At 37.0% G+C, this 20,932-nt stretch overlaps 1 protein-coding gene across 17 annotated transcripts in view; it reads left to right on the top strand.

The window, feature by feature from the left end:
• The window catches only part of ALKBH8 (alkB homolog 8, tRNA methyltransferase), a 66,287-nt gene that overhangs the window by 16,082 nt on the left and 29,273 nt on the right, over positions 1 to 20,932 (top strand). For 14 of the 17 annotated variants that reach the window (XR_012423670.1, XR_012423669.1, XR_012423668.1 and 11 more), the window contains one exon: positions 17,014 to 17,120. Coding sequence is in view for 14 of the 17 variants with exons in the window: in XM_005579521.4 (XP_005579578.2) it covers positions 17,014 to 17,120 (107 nt within the window). In the remaining 3 variants the exon portion in view is untranslated. Of the gene's footprint in view, positions 1 to 13,624; positions 13,934 to 17,013; positions 17,121 to 20,932 lie in introns of those variants that run through there. The other 3 variants (XM_074015151.1, XM_074015152.1, XM_074015150.1) reach the window with 1 other exon arrangement.

The following is a 20,932-nucleotide window of genomic DNA, read 5'->3' as shown; positions in this document are numbered from 1 at the left end:
TCACCTCATCAGATGCCAGGAAAACAGCTTGAAATTTAATTTTTTACAGGAAACTTTTAGCAGTTAAATAAGATCTAGACTTTCCTTGGTGCAGTGTGGCCCATTTTTGACCTACTGGTGCAGCATTGCCATCTAGTGGCAAAAGATAGTAGCTTCATGCCATAGAAAAAGGAAACAAATTAAAATGTGTATTCCGAGTTTTGGTGAACTTTTTCCATATATTACCTGATTCAATCCCTTCAAAAACTCTGAGCAGTAGAGGGTAATATCTTCATTTTTATAGATGAAGAATAAGAGGTTCATGTTTATTCATTGATTTGTTTCTGAAGCTGCACTTTGCTTGAGCCACTAAAAGAAAATATTACATGTGAAGTAATCCACGCAACCTACAGGCAGATTTTTGGATAGAAATCAGAATTTTAGGTTGGGTGTGGTGGCTTATGCCTGTAATCCCAGCACTTTGGGAGGCTGAGACGAGCGAATCACGAGGTCAGGAGATCGAGACCATCGTTGCTAACACGGTGAAACCCCGTCTCTACTAAAAATAAAAAAAAAATTAGCTGGGTGTGGTGGTGTGCGCCTGTAGTCCCAGCTACTCAGGAGGCTGAGGCAGGAGAATCACTTGAACCTGGGAGGCGGAGGTTGCAGTGAGCCGAGACTGCGCCACTGCACTCCAGCCTGGGCAACAGAGTGAGACTCTGACTCAAAAAAAAAATTGAAAATCAGAGTTTTAAATCTACCAGAGTCCTTAAAACATGAGGTCATCTAATCTAACTAGAGGCTATATCAAATTCTGATCTTGTTCCTGGAGACAAAAACTATTCATTTTTGTTTTCCCATATTTGTATAGTTTCCATCATTAGATCTTCAGTGTTTTGGCCTCTTAACCTTTCCTGAGCTTGTGTAGTCATGTTGATACTGTGACTTGACAATTAGTGGTGTTTGATATGACAGAACCATCTTATTAACTATGTGTGTAGATTCTTAATACAGGCGCTTTAAAAAATAATGAGATCGGGGAGGAAAAAGCACTCTTCTCTCTCTGGTTTCTTTTTTGTTTTTACCTCCTATCCTTGCTTCTAGCTTTAGGGACCAGTAAAGGACATCTTCACGTTTTCCTTCCAACTGTGTAGCCAACTGAGAAATGAGACAAAAGATAATTGGAGATTAGCGTATTAACTTTACTACTGAGAAAACTGATGGCAGAACATGACTTTAGATCTGTAGCCAAGTGAACTTGTTAATACTACACCTCTGAATTAAGGAGACATACTGACCTTGTCACTGGCATAGCTGGACAACTGGAGACCTTCCCCATGGAGGCAGAGGCTGTTCCTATAACAGGACACGAAGGAGCTCCTCTAACAGGATATGTGTTAGCTCATATGCTGTGTTAGCTCATAACCAGCTGGCCCTGAAAACGAGAGGAAAGGGCTGAGCCACGTGAGCTTGGCTTCAGGGTAACCAATAAGCAAAGGCGTTCCCTGGAGAGTTGTCAGTGAAGGGGTGGGAAAAAACTAGGAGTGTTTCTACTTTTTATTCCTAGGGAAGTTCCCTCCCTTCCCAGGGAGATGTGACAAATGAGGACTCAATATCCCCCCCAATGCCCTAGAAGATCATTGCACAGTTTTTAATTAGAAATTGTGGAGAAGGGAAAATTTGCCCTTTAGTTGAACTGAAAATCTGCTGCATTCATTATCTCTATTTGATGTCTCTGGAGGCATATAATTTTCAGCTGCCAATTTGAATGACTTTTGGTTAAAGCCATCTTTGTAATGGCTGGAAAGTGTGCATAAGTTATGACAGGAACAGTAGATTTTCTTTTAAAAGATACCTTTGAGGGTAAGTGAATTGTAATTTTGAAAAAAAAGTTTATTTGTATGATTACTTGAACATATTCTTCTTAAAGCTCTTATAATTTTAAGTTTATAATGTTTGTTTCAGCTTGTAATACTATTTAAAACAGTCTACTAAATTGGGGCCTTTATTTCATCTATAAAATGGGATTAATAATATTTCTTTCCTGGCTGAAGGATTGTGATAGAAATAAAATGAGGTAATGTATGTGAAAGTGTTTTTCAAACTCAGAGCAGTTCATGCATGTAAAGGCTCCTTGAGGTGTATCTGCTCTAGGGCTCCTTACTTAAAGCCTTCACTTCTGTAACAGGAGGAAGCTCATGTTCCCATGGCCTAGAAGTAGGATTTCAAGTGGTCATGAAAGAGATGACTTTCCACTCTTGCAACTTGTTCCGTTCTGTTTTATTTATTGATTGATGATGTGTAATTACTCAAATTTTCTCCTAGCACCTTGCTCCACACCTAGAATCTGAGTACTATACCTTCGGCCCTATTTCTTTATTTTCTCATGTTTGACATCCTCAGTTGTTTTAAGAACTTTCCTGTAATGCCTATCGTAGCTTCCATTTCATTGTAATAATTTTGTCAGTGGCATTATTGTTTTGGTTTTTTGTAATGCTTTTTTTGTTTTGTTTGACTTAAATATAATATCAAAGACTCAGCAAAAGTCATTGATGTTATATTTAATTCTTTACTTTCTCTCTTTCCCAGGAAATTTCTAAGATCTCTTTCAACTCTTAAATGTTCCAACTCATGGTGTTCCTGTGAGGTATTCTTAACTTTAATATAAGTCTTAAATGCTTTATATTTATGACTACTGGAGCATATTCTTAAAATTCTTATAGTATGTCTAAAAATAGTGTACATTTTATATTAAGCAAAAACAGTCTTGATTTTTTTCAAACATATTAATTTTCCCTCTACAACTAAGTTGTGATTTTCTTTAAGGCTTTTGTACCTTTGAAATATGTGTGATATGTGTATAAGTGAGGATGATTTTAGCTGCAAATAATAACAGAAAACCCAAATAAAAATGATTACGCAGCAAAACAAGTTAATATCTCATATAACAAGATGTCTCGAGGAAGGCTGGTTCCAAAAGTTTCAACTTGTTGGCCCAGGTCAGTGATTTCATCAAGGAACCAACCAGTTTCTTTCCATCTCAAATACTAACTGCTCCCCTAACTAAGGATGAGCTTAGGGAAATATCCAAGGAGTAGGCTGCATCAGGATATATAATAATAACGTACACCTGTGAAGTCTACTAGGCTTTTGTTTTTAGGTAATCCCTCACTGATACATTTGTCCTGCTGTAAATTGCAGCCTGCCTTTGCTGGCCAGGCATGTTTTGAGAGATGCCCTTTCTATAACCTTTTATGATAATAAACTAGTAATGTTGTTGCGTAGATACTCAGTTCACCAAGTACCATAAGAGTTGGTCAACTGACAATGAAAATAACTACTTAATGCGCATCTCCCTAAAACCAGTACCTAACTTCTATTATAAATAAGAAAGAGAACTTTTGATTAGGACTTACCTGGGAAAATGAAACTAAAATTTATGAAGATGTTTTTAGAGAAAAATTTTATTTAACAATTTTTAGATTATATTACAACTATGTACTAATGTTTTAGAACAAAGAATGAGTCACATGAACTTTATTTTTGGTATTTTTTTTCTGATAAAGTATGATAGCAAGATAAAAATTCCTTTATTTGACTTTTATAGCTTGATTATATAGAGTGCATCATTGTTGTGTTGTTTGCATTATTTTTCTCTTCGTTGTGAAAGTACTGACTCTCCCAGATTTTCAAATGTTTAATGGATTTGCATGTGATTTAAATGGCTCTCTGACATCCCTTTTATCAACTTTGGGAAGTCCCTCTTTTGTGAGAATTGCAATTTCAATTAGTTTTGTATTTGAATTACACTGGCTAATATTTATATAATCAGCATTCACTGAAAGACTGACCAAAGGGATTACCATAATGGGCAGAGATAGCTGCTAATATTGAAGAGAGAGAGAGAGATTTGGGCAAGTACTAATTTTATGGAAGTCTGTTTATCAGTAAATATTTCTTATTATGATGACTTTTGCAACTCGGTGGATGGGGATAGTTGGATAGTTGGGTAGTAAAGACCCCATCTGCTGAATGTTTGCTATAGAGGGCCACATCTTTCAAGTATATTTCCTGCTCTCTTTCCAGGCTCTTGCTATCAGCAAATACCTATTGAGTCCTGCCTGATCTCCTGTGATAGGGTACTGAGTAAAAATTATTTATGCAGTATCTTGAAATACCTAGCTGAATGGGTTTTTTTAGTCATTGTTTTTTGTTTTGTATTCTCAGTCTGGTCAATCAGAATGACTCACAGGGTACGTCTGTTCTAAGAGTTTCTTGTTTTAATGGACAAATGTTTCATTATTTTCTGATCTTTAGCACAAACTGGAAAAAACACCCAGACATTTTCTTTATACCACTTAAAACAACAATACTGTCTGGACCGCAGACATACTGGCTTCATCTCCAACCTCAAATTCAGCCCTCAATATTTGCCTATATAAGCAATGTTTACAGCCTCAGAAGCCAAACAATCTCTTCTTTTAGTTTTTATCTTGATTCCAGGCCCCACACTTTATTCTTATCTGAGAGTCCTTGGAATATTTACATTTCCTGAAGTTCTGAAAAATGGATTGTCTCTGCTGTGTAGCTCCTCACTCCTTTCTCTCATTCTTTATAGCTTATTTGTGAATTTTTTACTCTGTCTCTGTAGTGCCCTTAGCAGTAAAAAGAGTGATCTGCCATCCTGGTGGGTGTATATTTCTCCATCTTTGTGTTTGTGTGTGTGTGTGTGGTTTGTATCTAAAGCCATGGTGACTTTTGTATGGCTGTACATGTATTTTGATGTAGATGTGGAAAAAGAGCGTAACTCTCACATGGGTTCTTTAGTTGCGTTATAGTATAATTAAAGCGGCATTGGGCCAATCTTCATTTTTCCTTTTATCCTACGGGTCTCTAACATTCAAAACTTCTGGAGTAGACAAGTAGATCTGCTGGTTTGTAGGCCAGAAATAAATAAATGCTCTGCCTTGTTTGATCATGTCACTTTTTATACATTGAATTCTATTTTTCACTTTTAAGCACTTTCCTTCAGAACTTATGTTCTGAAGATTCAATTATTTTTGTGTTTATGTTTCAGGATCTTTTGGAAGTCAGCATTCTCTTTTGCATAAACTGGGCAAAAAAGACTCAGTGCTGACAGTTCTTAACATGCACTCTTTATCTTTTTTCTGTGGAGTAGGAACTCCTTTATTCAAGCCCCTTCAATAAGGGTAATGGCAAAGAAATATACCTGTTTCAGCCAACAGGCTGCTAACAAAGTCTGTTTCATGGCATGACATCATAAAATAGAACATGCTGCTGTATTTGGAGACTTTGGAGTACCGATTCTTCCATCTTTTCAGTTAGAACGATGTGCATTTACTGTGTAGCAAGAAACAGCATTATATCACTCCATCTAGATTGTAGAACTGGAATAAAATTTAGAAACATCAATGGAGTTCAGAAAACTACAGTAGAAGCCTGCTTAGGTGATATAGTTGAAACTACCAGTCGGCTGCACTTAAATTAGAGAATAGTAATAATAAAAGACACATACATACTGCAGCCGTTTTAACTTAACACATATAAATTCACTCATCAATATTTTGTTGTCAGGCCAAGGTCTTTGCTTCTGTGAGGGGCCACAGTGTGCTTTGTCTTTCCAGTTTCATTTCTTTAAAGTGAAGCAAACGTTTAAAGACGTGAAACCATCTGATTGTGGGGTTTTACATTTGATGTTTTTATTTCCAATATTTTGTAATCCAATTTTCACATTTGTTGGAACATTATATTTATTTTTTGCCTTTATTGAGTCATTCTACAATATTCAACTTGGCTTCTATGGAAAAATGCTGTCTTTTCTCACTTAATTTTCATTCATTTATGTAATATTAAATTAAGTTAAATAATTATAATGATAAGGGTAACCGGCACAGTGATTTGGGAACATACACAATTTGACTTGTTAAGCGTATAGCTCTACTGGTGAGAATAGAAGTGCGTGAACATATTGGAGAGTTGTCTGTCATCAACAAATATTCCGGGCATGGGTACACATTATAGAAGGAATGGAGCATGTTGGTTGGTTAAATGGATGTTGGTTAAAAGAACTTTTACTTATATGACCAGCATTGTCCTGTGCATTCTAGGGGATGCAGAAATACTTTCAACCTTGATTTTTTTTCCCCTCAGATATTAGCCCTGAATATCTAACAGTCTTTTCTTTCTTTTTTTTTTTTTTGAGTTGAAGTCTCACTCTGTTGTCCAGGCTGGAGTGCGGTGGCGCGATCTTGGCTCACTGCAACCTCTGCCTCAGAGTTCAAGCAATTCTCTGCCTCAGCCTTCTGAGCAGCTGGGATTACAGGTGCCCGCCACCGTGCCTGGCTAATTTTTTTATTTTTAATAGAGACAGGGTTTCACCATCTTGGCCGGGCTGGTCTTGAACTCTTGACCTTGTGACCCACCTGCCTCGGCTTATATCTAACGTTCTAAAAGGGATTTCAACTTGTCTAAATCAAAGCTCATCATCTTTGTTTTCAGCCATTCACCGCCCACTGTCATTCTCCTATACAGAAAAAAATCTTTGCCCTTTCTGGGTTTCCTGCTCTGGTTAATGAGCCCACTGTCATTAGAACATTCAGAACATGGCAAATATTCCTTTTTTTTTTTTTTGAGACAGGGTCTTGCTCTGTTGCCCAGGCTGGAGTGCAGTGGTGCGCTCATGGCTCACTGCAGCCTCGACCTCCCAGGCTCAAACGACCCTCCCACCCTAGCCATCCTAGTGGCAGGGACTGCAGGCGCGAGCTACCATGCCCAGCTAATTTTTGTATTTTTTGTAGAGACGGGGTTTCGCCATGTTGCCCAAGCTGGTCTTGAATTCCTGGGCTCAAGCAGTCTGCCCTACCTTGGCCTCCCAAGGTGTTGGGATTACAGGCATGAGCCACTGCACCTGGCTGTTGTCAAATATTCTTGACATGTATTTCTAGGATTATAAATTCTGCTTTTAAGTACTGCTTTATTGCATCCCATGTTTTCTGTTAAAAACTGCTTTGTGGAGATGTAATTGATGTACCAAGGGCTGCACATAATAAATGCTCATGAAGCCTTCACCACACTCAAGATGATGAACATACCCATTATTCCCACAAGTTTCCTCATGCACTAAGTTTTCCTCATGCACTAAAGATTTCATTTAACTTTTTTGTGGCTTATGTTATTGTTCTTGTTACATTTGAGGGTGACTGTTGTTTATTTCTCTGGATTCTTTTAAGATTTTTTTTCTTTTACCTTTTGTTTTATTTTTATGATCCTGCTTATTCTGCTTATTTTGATGGGCTTGTTTATTCTGCTTGGGAATTACCAGGTTTCTTGAATCTGTAGATTGAGTTTTTCCATCAGTTTTGGAAACTGCTTAGTCATTGCCTCTGTAGATTTTGCCCTTGCCCCATTCTTTCTTCATTTACCTTTTTTTCTACATTTTTTATTTTACTTATCCTGTCTTCTGTGTTTTCTGTCTTTTGTCTCTCCATGCTTTATTCCAAATAGTTTCTTCTGTCACTAGTTCTTTATTTTGCTGTGTTGATGTGCTGTTAAGCTCATTCATTGATATCCTAATTTCAGTTATGGCATTTTTCTGTTTTAGAATGCCTGGTTTTTCTTTATATCTACAGGGTCTCTTTTTTTTTTTTTTTATCATTTCTGTTCCCTGCTGAAATGTTCAAGCTTAGCATTTATATCTTTAAACATGGCAAGCATCTTTGTTTTATAGCCTATTTCTGATATTTGAGTATTTGAGGTCCCCGTGATTTTTTTTTTCTGTTTCCCCTACTAGGTTGTCTTTTTCCAGAGCAGGTACTATGTCTTATTCTGATTCAGAATGTCTGATATGAAGGCTGGCTTTCTATATTTATAGAAAGCTCACAGGTGATTGTGTTATATAGCTAGGATTTTATACCATTGAGTTAGAAAATGCTGACATGCTAAAGCTGTATAGTATCAACTCTAAGGGCAGTGGGACTTTAGGTTTATTCTTTAAGACAAAGGATAAATAGAAATGAATATAGGCCCCCACTGGCAGTTCTAATTATCATTCAATTAAATATTCCGGTGCAATACTAGAAACTGAAGAAGTTAAAGGCTATGTGTATTAGTTTCAGATCCTGGCATGTTTGTACCAGGGCTGAATTAAACACTGGACTAGTTGGGGGACTTGGGTTTTAGCTTATCCCAATTTAACTTTTAATTGACCATGGAGAAAATTTTGGTGCTTTCTGTTTTAAATTGAAGTCAACATGTATTACTTGCATTTTGATTGTCATCGGGAGTTGATATGCAGTTAGTAATATGAATAGTAGCTGCTATGACTTCTACTCCTTTGACCATCAGCACTACCATTACCATGATCATTACTGCCAATAGCCAACTATTCTATGCTAGAGACTGTGGCAGATGCTATATTAAGTGAACTTTTCCTCATGGGGAGCAATCTAGGGCCTCAGGAATAGATATACCCGTGACTGTTGTTCTTGTTACTCTAGCTGTCTCATTTTGGTTCTTTGTGAATCTGATGGTTTATTTTGCTTAAGGAGGAAAGCCCAGAGAACAAACAAATAGAATTTAGAAAGTCTTCTGTCCAAATATAAAATATACACCACCCTATTTGTAAAAATACATTATTTATGATGAATTCATTCATTCATTCAAAAATATTTGTTGAATATCATGTACTAGACAGACCCTAACAAGTAAACAAAGATACAATTTAAAATATTTTTAAGCTAAAATATTTTATTACCTCTATAACCTTTTCATATATAAAGTAAAACTTAATGTTATTGAGGTGGTTTGTGAACCCATTTTTGAATGGTGGTGGATTTCACTTCACGGTTCCTGCAAACAGATGAAGCCATGGTGCGATAAGTGAGAACTCAAAGCAAGTGGTCTCAGCGCAAACACATCAACATAAGCATATTATTTGTTAGGCATTTAAGGTAAGCATTTATAATATTGAATATACAATGATGGTTAAAGTGTCTCCAATTTAGTATTTTCTTTTTTAGCTTATTTTCCAGTTATGCAACATATATTTTGTTCTCTATTGTGCCATTTGACGGTGTGTCTAGATCATTAGCTAAAAAGATGCCTTTTATTTTTATTTTACATTACACTTGAGCTTAGCTAGACAAAACAGTTCAAAGCCATTTGTTTTTGGGGGTGAAGAGGAAGAGAGGGCAGAATCTATTTGTTCAGCAGCTGAGACCTAGTTTTGGAGGTCAGAGTTGTATTTGAAAGGTGGAAGTTGCTGACTTTTGCTATACAGTAGATCTTTTTGTGGTGTTTTCTTTTTAAATTTTTGCTGGATCTAATTTTGCCTATTTCACATATGCAGTACTGCAGGCACATTTCCAGATGTAAACCCTAAATGTGTGCATGGTACCTGATCAACTAGGAAAGTTTCTACACCAGAAGCGTCAAATGATGTTCTGCCTCTCATTTTCTCTCAGTAGCAATGAGAAATAAGTGCCTTTGGACCACAGTGGTATTTAGCTGCTGCCCGTAACACTTCAGCGCCCACTCTTTGATGCCATAGGGCACCATCCTGTGCAGTTTTTCTCCTCGCATGACCAGGTTATTGAGGCTTGTACTTTATGAAATTGCTGCTGGCTGCAGGACAAGGGAATAGAACTTGTTTTCTTTTAGTCACTTTCAAATGGGAAGTCCTGTACGTTGGTTACAGGGTTACAGAATGTGTTGGTGACATTGCCACTTTTCCTTCGAGTTTCATAAGACTTTGTAATTTGGGGATTCTAACTTTCAAGAAATTTAGCCAATGGATTTAAGTCTCCTGTGTGTGGGCGTTGTTTTCCATTTTTGCTTTTTGTTGTTGTTTTTTAAACATCCCTTACCAGTAGGAATCAGGGAAGGGAAACAGGTTTGTGGTGGGCCTTGATTTTTTTTTTTTTTAAGGCAGAGTCTCCCTCTGTTGCCCAGGCTGGAGTGCAATGGCGCAATCTTGGCTCACTGCAACTTTCACTTCCTGGGTTCAAGCGATTCTCTTGCCTCAGCCTCCTAAGCAGCTGGGACAAGCACCTGCCACCACGTCCGGCTGTTTTTTGTATTTTTAGTAGAGATGGGGTTTCACCGTGTTGGCCAGACTCCTGACCTCAAGTAATCTGCCTGCCTTGGCCTCCCAAGTGCTGGGATTACAGTCGTGAGCCACTGCGCCCAGCCAGTGGGCCTTCATTTTAACCTGTTCTAAAGGAGCAGGCCATATGGCATAGGTAGAAGGTTTAAAGGTCACTAGCATCAGCCATTAGTCTCCAAGGTGTCTCCAGGGCAAAATTACTGTCAATGACTCTGCCCTGGAAATACCAGCAAGCTTTTCTTCCAGTTACTCTTAGCAAAGTGTACTTCTGGGGATATCACTTTTTGTGGAATTTCCTCTTTGCTATTTAAAATAAAAAGCAAACTCTTATTTCATTTGGGTCAAACGAAATTGTTAGCACAACTATAAAATATTTGTGTTTGGTAGACTATGTGAAACAGGTGGACTTTCAGCTATGAAATATTTTCTCTAGTTAAATATAGTAAGTTCTATCCTCTTAGCTTTTATCATTCTCTATGAATCACACATCGTTTTTCACATCATATTGTCGCTTGTCCAGATATTCTTTTGGGATTTCTCTAAAAGGGTTAATGATCTCGGCCTCTTTCTAACCATTAAGGATCAGGATTAAATTTGTCTTCTTTCTCAGAAGTATTCTCAGTAGCAATATATTCTTCTTTATCCTATTTAGGCAACATGGAAATCTGTTTATTCCTTCATGTGCTTTTCTGTTATGAATGTTAACTTTTCTTGGTTGATAGATTGATAACTGTGTCTGGCATTTTTGTTCTGTTGTATTTTGGGTATGTGAAAGTTGTATAAGATGAGAATGTCTAAGGTTTTTGTTTGCTTAGGACTGAACATTATCCTCGGTCATGCCCTGTAAGCTTGCTGGGCACTAGATCTTTATTGACTCTGCCATCTCAGAAAATAGAGAAAATAGGTAAAAACAAAAAGAATAATTGGAAAAGCTCCTGTGGAGCACAATTTTCACATGGCAGAATGATTCAGCAGTTTCAGGGGAACTTTATTGATTGAACAGTTTTTTAAAGTCTTTTTATTTTGTGGTATTTTAACAAGCATTTAGTTAAAGTACAGATACTTTAAATGTGATGATACTGAAAATACTTTATTTTGATGATGGAATGTGGTAAGAAAAATTTAATTTTCATAGGAAGCTACATTTAATTTTATAAGTAAAATTATATCTAAATTTAAAAAAACTATACTGTCAAATTATATGCCAAAATAAATTTCAGAGATATAAAGGCTAAAATGTGCCAGAAAATTTGTAAAAAAATAGGAGAGAATATTTATCTGTTCAAGATGGGGGCTTTGTAAGCATATGAGGAAATTGTGTTTTTGTGTTTTGTAGTCATAAAATTGATTGACAACATTTAAAAAATGCAGACCTTCCAAGGCCGGCTATTTAAATTGTGGGGCCCAGGTCCAAATGAAAATGTCGACTCCTTATTCAGAACATAGGAAAATGGACCAGAAAGGCACTAAAGTATAAAGCTTTTCCTTCTGTGGTCTTTCTCATCTCGTCAAAGTGATTTGTGTTTTCTATTTAGTGCCATCAGTGTAAATAAATCTAAATTTTGATTTATTGGCATGAATTTTACTATTTTTCTTCATGCAATGGCATGCATTTTACTAGTTTTAAATGCAAATGTAAGAACATCTAACTTGTGTGGAATCACCAATTTTTTTTTTTTTGTCTTCAACTTTTATTTTAAGTTCGGGGTACATGTGCAGGATACGCAGGTTTGTTACATAGGTAAACATGTGCCATGGTGCTTTGCTGCACAGATCATCCCATCACATAGGTATTAAGCCCAGCATCAATTAACTATTCTTCCTGATGCTCTCCCTTCCTCCACCACCCCCCTCCAACAGGCTCCAGTGTGTGATGTTCCCCTCAATGTGTCCATGTGTTATGATCATTCAGGTACCGCTTATAAGTGAGAACACGTGGTATTTGGTTTTCTGTTCCTGTGTTAGTTTGCTGAAGATAATGGCTTCCAACTCCATCTGTGTCCCTGCAAAGGACATGATCTCATTCCTTTTTATGGCTGCATAGTATTCCATGCTGGTGTATATGTACCACATTTTCTTGTTCTAGTTTATCATTGATGGGCATTTACATTGATTCCATGTCTTTGCTATTGGGAATCACCAAACTTAAACAATTTGTATTTTGTACTTGTACATTCATTTGTGATCATTTTTACCAGAATAGTGGAAACACTGCACAAAACTAACTCAACAATAGCCATTTTTGTTTCACTTCTTGATTTGAGCACCTTCTGCTAACATTGTCTATCTTCTGTTTGCTGAGTAAGGAAGGACTGGAAGGAAATGGAATTATGAATTTTGAGGAGTCTGGCTCCAGGCTGAAACCCCATGTGATTTTTCAGGCCTCACCATAGGCAATGACAAAGGCTTTACCTGGTGGCCTCATGGCGGGAAGCTGCCCTCCCCATAGTAGACTTGATGCACAGCCAATGCATTACAGTCTAAGTGAAGTTGTAATGAAGGGGTCAAACCTCCCTGGCTGGTCATGCTCTTATGCCTATTTGCATTCCTAGCCCAGACACCTTCATTCCTCGATCTCTTTATCTGAGGTCTTTGGCTGAGGTCCTCTTCAGGCACCTCTGCCAAGGCCTTTTTGTGGAGGAAGGAGTTGGAAACCTCAACGATACCTTCCTTAGTCTGACTTAGTACTAGCTACTTTTCAATTCCTAGTCCTTCCCCCTCACCCTTCCCTGACCGCTGAGTTTATAACACTGCCGGAACCTTTCATTTGGGGCCCCCTCAGCAGTGAGACAATCCCCACATTCACGACGATCCACCTCACCCTCAAGTCATGCAGTGTACAGTGGAGAAAAATGGGGCTGGGGGGAGTTGGTGCTTCCTCAGGTTTTAAACCTTTGTTTATACTATTATATCACAATAAGTGATCAACTTTCATTTTTGGCTTGTTGCATTGATCCACTACTCTGAGCTCTTTCTTTCAGCCTTCAGGTTGTCCTGTCGTTATGGGTTCTTCTACATTATCATTTTCACTGTTAAGCAGTTGGCTAACATAGGGAAGTAACATGAATAAGAAGGGATATGATGGTGGGGTTCCTTGTGTTAAAAGAAAAACTTTAGACAAGTTAAATTTAATCAAGTTAATTGCACAATGAATGATTCATAAATCGGGCAGCACCCTGAACCAGAATAGATTCAGAGAGACTCCAGTGCTGCTGAGTGGTTGGAGAGAATTTACAGACAGAAAAAGTAAAGTGACATACAGAAAACGGAAGTAAGGTACAGAAACACCTGGATTAGTTACAGCTTGGTGTTTGCCTTATTTGGACATGGTTTGAACAGATGGCCACCTTTATTGTGTGAAACTCAGTGATTGGTAAAAGAGTAGGCAGCAGTCTGTTTAGACATCCAGTTAGATTACAGTTCTATGTATGAAGTATGTGTGAAGAAACATTTAGGCTGAACTTACAAGGAGGCAACTTTGGGCTAAATTTAATTTAACACTTGATTGCTTGTGTTTCTTAGAACACCATTGTCTTCTTTCTACATTTGAATCAAGTTCTGGCGGACCCTCTAGGCTGTCAGTGTACCCACTCACTCAGTGGTAGACATAAAGTGCTTACTGTGAACTCTGAGTCTCAGTGAACTCTCACACTTTATGTGTTCCTGGGACATTGTGGACGTATTACCCAAATGTGTCTCAAGGAACTGTGGACAAGCATATTGCATGTATTTCCTTGCTCAAGCCCATGCTCCATTGTTACATCAGACTTCATTTAACCCAAGTTCAAAGATAAAGTTAAGAACTTCAATCAGCAAGAAAAAAACAAACAATCCCATCAAGAAATGGATTAAGGACATGAATAGACAATTCTTAAAAGAAGATATACAACTGGCCAACAAGCATGTGAAAAAATGCTCAACATTGCTAATTATCAGGGAAATGCAAATCAAAACCACAATGCAATGCCACCTTACTCCTGGGAGAATGGCCATTAAAAACAAAAAAGATGTTAGCAGGGATGTGGTAAAAAGGGAACACTTTTACACTGTTGGTCAGAATGTAAACTAGTACAACCACTATGAAAAACAGTGTGGAGATTCTTTGAAGAACTGAAAGTAGATCTGCCAATTGATCCAGCAGCCCCACTCCCGGATATCTAACCCAGAGGAAAGGAAGTTATTATACAGAAAAGATAATTGCACGCACATGTTTATAGCAGCACCATTTGCAATTGCAAAAATGCAGAACCAGCCCAAATACCCATCAATCAACGAGTGGATAAATAAAATGTGGTATATATGGACAATAGAATACTACTCGGCCATAAAAAGAAACAAAATAATGACATTCACAGCAACCTGGATGGAATTGGAGACCATTATTCTAAGTGAAATAACTCAGAAATGGAAAACCAAACATCGTATGTTCTCACTCATAAGTGGGAGCTAAGCTATGAGGATGCAAAGGCATAAGAATGATACATTGGACTTTGGGGACTTGGGGGAAAGGGTCGGGGGTCGGTGAGGGATAAAAGACTACACATTGTGTACAATGTGCACTGCTCGGGTGACAGGTGCACTAAAATCTCAGAAATTACCACTAAAGAACTGATCCATGTAACAAAACACCCCCTGTTCCCCAAAAGCCTATTGGAAAAAAAAAAAAGATGAGGAATGGTCAGTTTGATACAGAAAAAGGAAAATATTTAGCTTATTTAGTTGTGTATTTTTCCTCCTTGAAACTTGGCTTGTATATGCCAGGACAAGTGTTTCAAAATTAATTAATATCATGTTCCTATATCTCTTGTGAGTTCTAATGACTTGTTTAAGCTGAAATTTTCCTATTTGGAAATCATTACTCTGTTGACGGGAGGGAATAAGTTTGAATTTCACAAATACATATGTATTGTGTCTTTGTAAAACATGTTGAATATTGGCCAAAAACTGTAACTTCTAGGTGGACATAGAGCTTGTCTCTCTTCACTATTGTAGCCTTTGATATCTCCCCCAATGATTAATAAATATTTGTTTAATGAATTAGAGTCTAGTCTTCTAGAATATTTTCCCATCATGATGGTTTTCATCTGGATATCTGGACATGGATTTCCTTTAAGCCACCGATAATTGTCTCTAGTAATAAATATGCTCATTATTCTTTCCTAGGTGTGGGCCTTGGCTTCTATTAAGAAAATTGAAACCTTTATAAATTGATTTAACAAGGGGCCACTGTGGTTTTCCCATTTCCCCCCAACAATTTATTATGAAATTTTTTTTTTCTTGTGAGGCGGTGTCTCACTCTGTTGCCCAGGCTGGAGTGCAGTGGCATGAACTCAGCTCACTGCAACCTCCGCCTCCCGAGTTCAAGCAATCCCCCTGCCTCAGCGTCCTGAGTAGCTAGGATTACAGGTGCCCACCACTATGCCCAGCTAATTTTTTGTATTTTTAGTAGAGACAGGGTATCTCCATGTTGGCCAGGCTGGTCTCAAACTCCTGACATCAAGTGATCTGCCCACCTCGGCCTCCCAAAGTGCTGGGATTACAGGTGTGAGCCACCACGCCCAGCCAATTATGAATATTTTCATACAGAAAAGTTGAAGAATTGTACAGTAAATACTTCTTTATCTACTACCTAGATTCTACAATTAACATTTTAATATACTTGCTTTACCAAATCTAACCATCTTCTCATCCCTCTGTCTGTTTATTGGTCCATCTTTTATGTATACATTTTAAGAAAGTTGCAAGTCTCAATACACTTCATCCCTAAAAACTTCAGAATTAATCTCTGGTGTTTCGAATGCTTTCAGGGTATGACTATATGGAATTATATGTAGACATTTGGAACAGATAACTGTTAGGAAATTAAACTCTTATCACCTTACTTTATTTTCCATACTTAGATTGGAAGGATAGGTTAGAAAGGAAGAAAACTATAGTTTACAGAGAATTTTCATGTGTATTATCTCATTTGATCCAATATTACTATTAATAGTAATAGTAGCTAACATTTATGGAATGTTTACTTTGTACCGGGTACTGTGCAGGTTTACCATTAAGGAAGGTACTATGCTAAATTCTTTTCATCCTACTTACAGTTAGTTGTCATATCTATTTTTCAAATGGATTGATTTGTTCACTTAAAAGAATAGTTTTCAGCCCTGTAGTAAGCCTTTTTAATTCATATTTGTCAGCTGCTGCTATTTTTAGACTGAAGTATTTGGTTTTTGATGGGTTCCTAGGACACAAGCATTTTCTTGGATATTTTATCCTTATAGGTTGCTATTCAGAATAATATTTGAGCATAACTTAGGAAAAGTTGCTGAAAATGTCCCTGTTTTTTTTTTTTTTATTGTCTCTTTATTAATCAGCCTCTAATCCCAGTATGTTACATTACTTTAAAGGTGCAAAATCTCATATAATCTAATGGATTATATGTGATTATTTTTATAATTGTCTATATAATTTATGTAAAATACTGTAAGAGTTGAGAAGCAGAGTGGGGTTAAATGACTTGTCCTGTGTCACGTGATTAATAAATGGAAGAGTCAGGATATTAGTGTTTCAGCTCCAAAGTCCCTGTGTTTGACCTCTACTCTGCTGTTTTCTATGGTGTATCCTGAGACCACCTGCTTCATAATTTCATGGGGTGATTATTAGATATGTAGATTTCTGAGCCTTACTCCAGACCTGCTGATTCTGAATCTCTGTGGATGAAATACCATTTTTTTTGTCATTCAGTTGATTCTCATGTACAGTAAAATTTGAGAACCACTGTGCTATGCTTTTCTACAAGCATTATTATGTTTTAATCTCTGTTAGCCTAGAAAAATAGCCAAACTCTGTTAATCATTCTTATCCTTGGAGTATATGAAACTTTGGATTGATCATTATGCTTTTATCTTTGCTTCAAGATTGTCATGGATTTTAAGCACCCAGATGGTACTGCAGTGCCAGTTATGTTGCCTCGTCGGAGTTTGCTGGTGATGACAGGAGAATCTAGATACCTTTGGACCCATGGGTATGTATTGAAATATGACAGGATTCTTTTTACTTTATGAGACTTCTCATTCTTCTGTGTCTGAGCCACAGGGACCATGCCCTGTGCCTGCAGATCGAGGCTTCTGGGTTCAAAACTCCTAGGGGCATCTGTCTAGTTTTGTTTTTGTTAAACATTACCTTTTCATTTGGAAAAAAATTTTAATTTATAGCAAACTTGCAAGCATAGTACAGTGAACTCCCTTTGCCTTTCACCTGCATTTACTAATTTTGAATATTTGGAACATTTTTTATTTCTCTCTCACATATGTTATCATTATCATTTTTACTGAATCATTTTAGAGTAAGTTATAGACATTATGGCTTACTCTTCCATGCTTCATTGTGTATTTCCTAAGAACAAGGACATTGCGTATGTCAGGGATTGGCAAGCTATGGCTAGTGGGCCACATTCAACTCTCAGGCTGTTTTTGTACAGCTCTTGAGCTGTGAATGGTTTTTACATTTTTAAAGGCTGTAAAACAAAAAAACAATGAGGAATGTTTGACAGAGACTACATGTGGCCCTCAGTGCCTAAAATATTCACTCTCTGGCCCTTTACAGAAAAAGTTGGCCAACCTCTGTTCTATAAAACCACAGTGCAGTGCTCAAATTCAGGAAATTCAACATTGATAAAATACTCTTATTGTACTCTTATACAATCCATATTCAAATATTGCTAGTTGTACGTTATAGTGCTTTAAGCATTCTTTCTGATCCAGGATTCAGTCTGTGATCCCACGTTATGTTTAAATCTTGTTAATTCTGTTTAGTCTTTTATTTGAAACAGTTTCTCAACTTTTCTTTGTTCTTAATGACGCTGACTCTTTTAAGGAGGCCAATTGTGTTGTAGAATGCCCTGCAATTTGAGTTTGTTTGATTTAATCAAAATCTAAAGAAATGAGTATGTGCTTCTGTTAGGGATACATCTTTAGCCTTTTGAGGAGAGACCATTACACTGCTGAAATATACATATATTGTCCCTTAAAATACTGCTGAGTTCTGTACTTATTAATTGTGTGCTGCTTTGGAGCTTTTAGCTGACATATTTTTATAAAAATTCAAGGAAATGAACATGTAAATGAATTTGTAACCTGTCCTAAATGTGAGCCATTAAAAAATGATAACCTGATTTTGTGCACTGGGGCTTAAATTTATGTGATTTTTTTTTCATGGCCATTAAAATATTTGCACTTAAAATGAAAAAAAAAATGATGATATGATCCGTTAATTTCAGGTCTTCTTAGAATTCTGAGAATGATGCCATTTTCTCTTCTGGGTTCAAGCATTTTTGCTATCACTAATGTTTAAACTTCTTAAGAGTAATATTATAACGACAGCAAATACAAAATTAGAAAATTACTTTTCATGTATATATTGTGAAAATATTTTAATCTGTTCTGGTGATAGTACAGGTTAATTTTCCTGAAACAACATTTGATCACATTATTGTCTTACTGAAAGCATGTTATGCTATTAAATGTTAATAGAGTTGTCTCTGGAAAGTTAGATTATAGGTAATATTTATTTTTAATCTTTGCTCTGGAATCAGAATTCTCTACAGTATTTTTAGGGAAAAAAACCTCAGTATTATTTTTGAGGCTGCCATTGATACACATTGCCTGTAATGTCACTGTGTGTGTGTGTGTGTGTGTGTGTGTGTGTGTGTGTGTGTGTGTTAGGAAGAGAGACAGATGGGGAAATGGGGGAGAGAGGGAGGGAGGGAGGCAAGGAGACCAGAGGCAAGAAAGAGAGAGAGATGTAAATGATATACCAACCATTGACATGTTATCAGAATCTTTGGGTGGAAAGGAGAATAGATTGGAAAAGCATATTTAATACACTTACCACATGGTAAGTGTATTGACTTGATAAAACTTGATAAAACTTTTTGATTTCTATGCTGAAAAACAAAAGCACTAGAAAGCATTGTAGAGGGACATGGATTGAAAAAAGTTAACACTGCCCTGTAATTTTAATTCCAGATACCTCACTCTAACTTTAATTTGTTCAAGTTCAAATTTACTATTCTAGCTGTCACACCTTAAATCAAAGGTGGAAGACCGGTAGCACAGGGGTACACTTACTAGTCAGGTATTTTCTGTTTAGCTGATGCAATAGTTGTCCACATGGTGGCAGTTTATTTTTTTCAGTTTTCTACATATAAAAATTAGGAGTTTTCACATAAAAATTTGAATTTTCAGCCTCTCTTGAAAATTGAGAGGATCTGACAACACTGAACCTTAGTATTGCTTGGCAGCAGTACTTGAAACTATGTATCACTAGCATTCTTTAGGTGGGGGCCTACTTCTCTAGTTCCCTACAGTTCCTACCCCTTTCTGTTACTCCGTGATCTAAGACTGAGCATCAGTTGTCAATTAACACTGTGCTTGTACTACTGTTTTTATCTTATTCAATGAAAATTGAATATTTCTTGAACTTATGTCTGTATTAAAAGTAGGAGACAGGGCTGGGTGCGGTGGCTCACACCTGTAATCCTAGCACTTTGGGAGGCCAAGGTGGGCGGATCACAACGTCAGGAGTTTGAGACCAGCCTGGCCAATATGGTGAAACCCCATCTCTACTAAAAATACAAAAATTAGCCGGGTATAGTGGCGTGTACCTGTAGTCCCAGCTACTTGGGAGGCTGAGGCAGGAGAATCACTTGAACCCAGGAGGCGGAGGTTGTAGTGAGCCAAGATCATATCACTGCACTCCAGCCTGGGTGACAGAGCGAGACTCAGTCTCCAAAAAAAAAAAAAAAAAAAAAGGAGACGGAAAGCTAGCCTGAATGAGAATGTATGTTTCAAGAAAAATGGCATAGAACACTGCTTTTTTGAAATGAAGATTAATCCTATGTGTTTAATGATAAACAATATATTTCTAAACAGGTTCACCTGTTTCGTTTATTTATGCCATCTGACTGGCCCCAGGAAGCATTATTTCATGAAGTTATGTGAATGCTCCTTTTAACTTATTTCTGGAGCGTTTTCCTTGTGCCAGGAATTGTTCTAAAAACTTTACATATATCAACTCATTTAATTTACACAATCATAGTGGGAAGTTTGTTCCATGGTTTTGTCCTTATTTTTGAAGGAAATTGGAGCATAAACAAGTTAAGTAACGTGTCACAAAGTTACTAAGTTAAGTAACAAAGTCACAAAGCAGTAAGTCTCAGAGCCAAGATCAGAAGCCTGGCAGTCTGGTTTCAGAATCTGTGCTCTTACCAATGATATTATGGCTAAATTTGCTTGCTCCCTTTTCTCTGAACTTACACTGTGCCTTCTAACCTTCACACCTTTGCCCGCCCTGTATCTGTTAACATATAGCTCTTTTACTTCCTTCATAATTTATCAAGCTTTCCTGACTACATAAACTTGAAATAATGTATTCCTTATCTTAACTTTTAAAGTCTATGTTGTTTCCTACTACTTTGAGATGTCTCTAATATTATATTGAACTATTATTTGAATCTATAAAACCCTTTTTATATTCTTAGTGAATATTGTCCCAATTTGATTATAATTTGAGTGCAGGGGGAAAAAGATGTTTAGCAATGTTTACGTAAATCATTACTTTAACACATGCATTACCTGTTCTTAAACATTTGAGATTGTTGGAAAAGCAGTTAGGAACTCCTTGGCCTTTGCCTAAAGTTACACTTTAGGCGAGTGAAGTAATTGATTTAAAGGGCCGTAACAGAGAATGACTTACTCTTCAAAAGAGGAATTAGTTTGCTAACAAGAGCTTCAAGATACTTATTCCTCTAAAATATATTGACTTTGTTCAATACCG

The sequence above is a fragment of the Macaca fascicularis genome, chromosome 14 (assembly GCF_037993035.2).
Source record: "Macaca fascicularis isolate 582-1 chromosome 14, T2T-MFA8v1.1".
Classification (NCBI taxonomy): Eukaryota; Metazoa; Chordata; class Mammalia; order Primates; family Cercopithecidae; genus Macaca; species Macaca fascicularis.
The sequence above is the reverse complement of the archived record's forward strand: the minus strand, read 5'-3'. Positions and strand labels throughout refer to the sequence as shown.